The 5784-nt window shown below is 34.9% G+C and overlaps 1 protein-coding gene across 2 annotated transcripts; it reads right to left on the reverse strand.

Annotated features, from left to right (window-relative positions):
• Window positions 1–701: 701 nt before the first annotated feature.
• On the reverse strand, window positions 702–5457 carry LOC114284519 (F-box protein At5g07610). Of its 2 annotated transcripts, XM_082924539.1 has the most exons (3): window positions 5188–5415; window positions 4545–4948; window positions 702–2233 (listed from the first exon to the last, which is right to left on the reverse strand). In XM_082924539.1, exon 3 carries the CDS (start codon window positions 2225–2227, stop codon window positions 1061–1063), a length of 1167 nt encoding a protein of 388 aa, XP_082780665.1. In that variant the 5' UTR covers window positions 2228–2233; window positions 4545–4948; window positions 5188–5415; the 3' UTR covers window positions 702–1060. The 2 variants fall into 2 exon arrangements, with proteins under 2 accessions (XP_082780665.1, XP_028083261.2); XM_028227460.2 differs by lacking the exon at window positions 4545–4948 and having other exon boundaries at window positions 5188–5457.
• Window positions 5458–5784: the final 327 nt, after the last annotated feature.

Below are 5784 nucleotides of genomic sequence, written 5' to 3' on the forward strand. Positions count from 1 at the left end.
GTTAACATAAATAAATGGGTAAATTACACTTACACCCCTAAGGTTTGGATTTAATACATATTACTCCTAAAATTTAAAAAATTACATTGACCCCTCTGTCATTATAATTATTTAGACGGAATTAACGTTGGTATAAAAAATACATTAAATTCAAACAGTCTCTCTTTTCTTACTTTGCTTTACTTCTTCTGTTTTTTTTTTTTTTCTTCTTTCCTTTGCTTTACCTTTTTTTTTTTTCAATGTAATTTTCTTTATTTTTCTACCAAGAGTTGTTGTGTTTTATATAAGTAGGAGGCTTGTGAAATGAGACAATTAATCATAGGGATTAGAATGTAATTTCTCAAACGTCAAGGAGTGATATGTATTAAATCCAAATCTCAAATAAATAAATAAACAATTTTGAAACTGATAATTAATTAACATAAATAAAAGATTGTCAAATGAATGAAATTTTCACTACCTGGCAATCAGTCCAATGAATGAAATACTAACCAACCATTTGAGATGGCAAAATATTCAGACAAAAAAAGAAATTACAACAATATTTGGAACATTTTGTTTCAATATTTTCCATTCCTTCCTTGAGTATTTAAAACCACTAAACCCAACTACATCAAAACAAGTAGATCAAAACCAAAGAGTTTAAAATGCCCTCTTTGGCGATCAGACAAATGAATAATACTTGGGTTAATGCATTACAGTGGTCAAAACGCGGCTAACATATAAAGCAACAAAAGTAATTATTACAGAGAGGATCTATGGATGAACTATATACACAACAATTCTATGTCAGCCTTAAAATTGACCAATGAAAGCAAGCTTAAAACAGAATCTAACCAGCAAAAAGAAGCTAACTACTGATAATACTAAGCAGAGAGAAATTTAGAAGAGTTCACTGAGGGACATAACCATCTGTTGAAGAAAGAAATTACAGCAACATAAGCCTTTAAAACAAGCACCCTACTGCAATTTGTGACAACAAAATACTGTTTTTTAACACTAAGAAGCTACTTCATGCAAAATGATTTTAATAGGCTTGCTCAAACAGGTGGGCCATTGATCAAACAGGTGAAAGGCTTTCAATGAATTGATGCGTATTATACCAAGTTGTTTCCCAATCTACAGACTTACTAAGCACCTTCAATGTCTTGGACTTGAGATTATAAGAAATAACTTTGCCAGGAATAGCTAACACCAGTGCAATATCTTCTTCATTTGCACCCTTCACAACACAAAGCACATTAAATTTTGGGTAAATTTTCGACGGGAAGACATCTATTATAGGTCTCAAATTAACCCGGTACATCACATTCCAGCAGCAGTAGTCCCTGTTCATCTCAAGAATCCTGAATCCCACAGGAAATGACTGACGATTCTGAATTAGAAACAAATGGCCATGACATTCTCCAAAATATAGAATTTTATCTTCTGAAAGAATTTTAGGGTATGGAGGCATTGGAGTTCCTGTCAAATTCTCTCCATCAACATCAAATCGAATGTGAAGGTTCATGGAATTCATCCAATGAATTGCTCCATTCCAAAAGACCCTGCGTTTGAAGGTGCCACCTGGTGGTGCACTGACACAAACATGTTTCCAAGAGGCACTTTCTGAAGAGTAGATATCAATTAGATAAGATCTTCCAGAGCTTCCGGCATAATCAAGACTGTAATCAACCAATACAACTTTGTAGCGAGGTGATTTTGAAGGTTCAAAAGCCAAGTAAGCACCAAACTTGTCATAGAATAATCTAAATGATGTGCCAACACGTGCAGGTAATGCAGTGTATTTTTGGGTGGTCGGATTACAAACAATGTAATGCTGTCTGTAAATCTTCGAGCACAACAGCAAGCCGTTGCATGAGTTTACAAACATACGTGTAGATTCTTCTCCAACACCATCAAGGAAGGTGAATGGTGGAAGAGTTGAGTGGCTTTGAAGCGAGACAGAATTAACATCCTTCAACATCCAATTGCTGTAGAAGTATAGGCCAGAGATCACTGAAATGTTAGTTCGGCGGGTGTGGTTAGAGGAAAATTGTGAGTCTGAGATGAGAGAAAGCCAATGCTTAGATACACATTTGAATCTGATGAGTGACTTTGTTGGCACACGTAGAAGTATCTCAGATAAAAGATCTACATTGCTAATTACTTCTACTGCCAGTGAGTCTTGCAATGGCGTGCAGCCAGTAACTAGCTTTCTTCTTTTATTGGATATTTTCTTGGTCATTTTTTCCTGTACATACGACAAGAAGATCAGAATAGGAGAGTGTGCACATATGTGATTAGAGGGAAGGGTTATTTCATCATGCCAATTACATTTGATATTTGAGTCTAAGAGTGATGTGATGCTAAAACTACTTATTTTCTAGATAAAATTATGTGTGCTTCTTGATTGCTCCAAGAAGTGAAACTCATAGCCATTTCTTGTTTCTTTCACAAGAAGCAGAAATTTGAATGGACTCCAGGGATCTAAAAACTTGGTTCAGTCTAGTTTAAAATCAATGTCAACTGGGGGTGGCACTAATGTCAAAGGTGATTATGATGCTGCCACAGCACTTTCCCTCTCAAACAGTCTATTTCGTGATGGTGCCAAGTGGGTGTGTGCTAGGTGATCTCTGCTTAAGTGAACCCACATCCCCACCCACTTGACCTTCTGAAAACCAAAACTTCAAAAAGGAACACATTGACAAAAACCCTTTTTAGATAGTGCTCTTTTGGCACATCTGGTTCAACAGTATGAACCAAAACCATGCATTTCCTTTCTTTTCTTTCCGAAATAACCCAATGCAAACGGACTGTGAATGTGAAACAAGGATGTGAATACAATAAACATGGCCAAGTATTATTGGCCAAGAACAAGCAGGGCAAATAAGAATTGTTTTAGCTAAAAATAAAACTAGGCCAAGAATCATCACAAAAAGTTCTAGTTTTAACATATTCCTCATGCATTATTCTTTGTCCAACTCCTTATGGAATAACAAGGATCCAAAGTAATTCTAGCAGCGAATACCTCCGCAAAGTCCTACATTTTTTTTTTTGGCCAAACATTGTGAAAACTTATTTGGATTTGTGAGTTGGGGCAACTAGATAATCTATAACAAAAATTGTGCACATTTTAAACAGCATGAGAATCTAGGAGAGAGAAGAAAAGAAATGATTACTTTAAGTCAAGATAGGAAAGAAAAGAAGAGAAAAGATAAATAGGACTCTCTCTCTCTCTCTCTCTCTCCCTCTCTCGTTTGGATAAATAGGAGGAAAAAAAAGATTAAACTACATAAAAGATTTCTCTTATCCCATATATTTGGATAAAAATTTCTCTACTATCTTGAAAAATTAACAAATAGGTCTGATCCGAATCAAACCACACTGTTTGGTTTAGTTTTGCCAATGCATGGTTTGGTTCTAGTTTTAAGATAGCAAATCATACTTCACAATTTGGTCCGTGGTATTACACTTATGGTTCTGGTTTAAAACTAAACTGGACCATTTAAATATATACACAAGAACTCAAGTAGCTTATTAGTATCTCATTAAATTCTTAACCCTTGTGCTCTTACATAATTGATAGACTTAGTTATAAACAATCATTTAAATAATTGTTATATATAAAATGATCACATATTATTTATCAAAAAAAAAAGAAAGAAAAAAAGATCACATATTGTTTGATGTTTAAGTCTATTGCAATCATATTATGAACAATAACAATATTTATAAGGTTAATTACACTTTTCACTCTTGTTCTTTGACTTAAATTTCACTTTAGTCCCTTAAATCTAATTTTAATTTAGTCCTTCCATTTAAATTTTGTTAATTTTGAATACGTGTCTACCTTAGAAAATTGACAAGGCTTACAAAATAGTTAGTTTAATCTCTAATTTGGATAGAAGAACCAAATTAAAACCTTAAAAAATTGAAAATTGTCCCAAAATTGTTAAGTTTAACCTCCAATTTAAATTCCAATTGGATCATGGAGTGAGAAAAGAAAAGCAATTGATTTTATTTTCTCACTATCATATTTAGATGAGTAACAAAACAAATCATGTGAGAGAGGGATATGTATGAGTTTTATTTTTATTTCTTTGTATTTGAAGGAGCAATATTGATATTATATAACCCAAGGGGGTGTGGCAACTTGGTAAGGGTCGAGGTATAAACATTGAGGTCCCAAGTTCCACTTTCGCCTGGGCCAACCATCCAGGCAACAACACATATGATTGGTAGGAAGAACCTTCAAGGCCTAGGTTTGAGCATAACCAGTGTTAGAAGTGTGAGATCGAATCTCCACCTGTACGCAAGTTCGTGACTTATCACTACATAATTAAGCTGCTCTACTGTGTAGAGCCACGTAAGGGTGACCTCTGGGGCTGCAGCTGCTTAGGCCTAATCTAACTGAGAGGCACCCCTATGTGGTTAGGATTTTTTTTATCACTCTAATATTGATATTATAAATATTTTACAACCAATCAATTTGTTTCTAACCAAATCTGACTATTTCGGTGACAAATAAAATAGGCTTACTAAGACCATCTACAACATTTCACCTTTTCTTTCAGTAAATTTAAATTTGATGAAAAACTTATCAAAATCCTGCTCCAACGTTGTCATCAGTTTGACATCAAATCAAGGATATCTAAAAGTTTTCATCAAATTGAGAATGCCTGAAATTTTCATCAAATTACTGTAGATAGCCGTTAGTGTAGGAGCACTGTACGACCAGCCCATTGTCCCCGAACATCCACTTCTTTGCAATTTACATTGGGCAATTTACAATGGCCAGTCAACCGATCAGACATCCTCCTGGTTGTCCGCCCAATCGACCAGTGATTTGATGAAAGATCAAATCCTAGTGGGCAATATCAGATGAAGCTTTTACTCAAATTTAATGAAATAAATGAGTAAACGTTGGAGATGCCGTAAGGCAGTTCACTTTCTCAATCCTCAACATCTGGATGAAAAGACCAAATTGAAACTAGAGTGTACAGATTAAATTATTCAAAAAAGTGAAATTCGGATCAAACTACAAGCAAAAAAAGTGCAATTAACAATAATGGTGGTTCCAAACCGAATGAATCGCATTTTCATGGTTCAATTTGAACCCCAGTAGTGATTTTTGGGTTAAATTGAACACGAACATGATTTGCATATTGAAATTGAGATCTAAACTTGTCTGATCAGTAAATTTACCTCTTCGTTTTCATGATCCTGTTCTTGCTCTTGCCGATGGCCTGCGCTGTTTACAGTCGAAGGAGACTTGTATTTGACGACAGCCTCGATCTTCTCCTTATCTTCCTCCGAAACATTTGAGGCATTGCACAGAGCTTCCTCCGATGAGTTCTTCGATTTCCATGGTTTCGCCATGTATTCGAAGGTCAAGGGTTTTTCTGAAGCCACAAAACCAAACTGTTTAGAGATAGAGAAATTAGATTTTATTTTTATTTTTATTTTTTTTTGACAAAAGAGACAGAAATTGGTTGAATTGTTTTTTTAAAAGACCGAAATTAGTTTTTTAGTTTTTTTATAAATGGAATTTTAAGGGATTATTTACGTAGACCCTCAAAATTATTAAGAAATATTTTGATTGAGAGGGAAGTTTTTATGTGCACTAGGGTCGAGTTAGGCGAAGGTACGGTAATGGGTCGTTCCGTGGGTCGCGGTAAAAAGGGCCCAGTGAAAATACCTTGCAGTTAGCTCAGTCCAATTGTGGTTGTGGTTACCACGATCGGTATGGTAATATTTAGCTCGGTTATGGTATTCAGAACTGAGGTATTTGGGTTCTTATGA

Source organism: Camellia sinensis, chromosome 4 (assembly GCF_055761805.1).
Source record: "Camellia sinensis isolate YWXY chromosome 4, ASM5576180v1, whole genome shotgun sequence".
NCBI lineage: Eukaryota > Viridiplantae > Streptophyta > Magnoliopsida > Ericales > Theaceae > Camellia > Camellia sinensis.

Excerpts from the sequence above, each read along its gene's own strand:
- LOC114284519 (XM_028227460.2), bottom strand. The coding sequence starts at position 5,361 with ATGGCGAAACCATGGAAATCGAAGAACTCATCGGAGGAAGCTCTGTGC. Across the intron at positions 2,234-5,187 it reads AGGATCATGAAAACGAAGAG|GAAAAAATGACCAAGAAAAT; the intron begins GTAAATTTACTG and ends TCGTATGTACAG.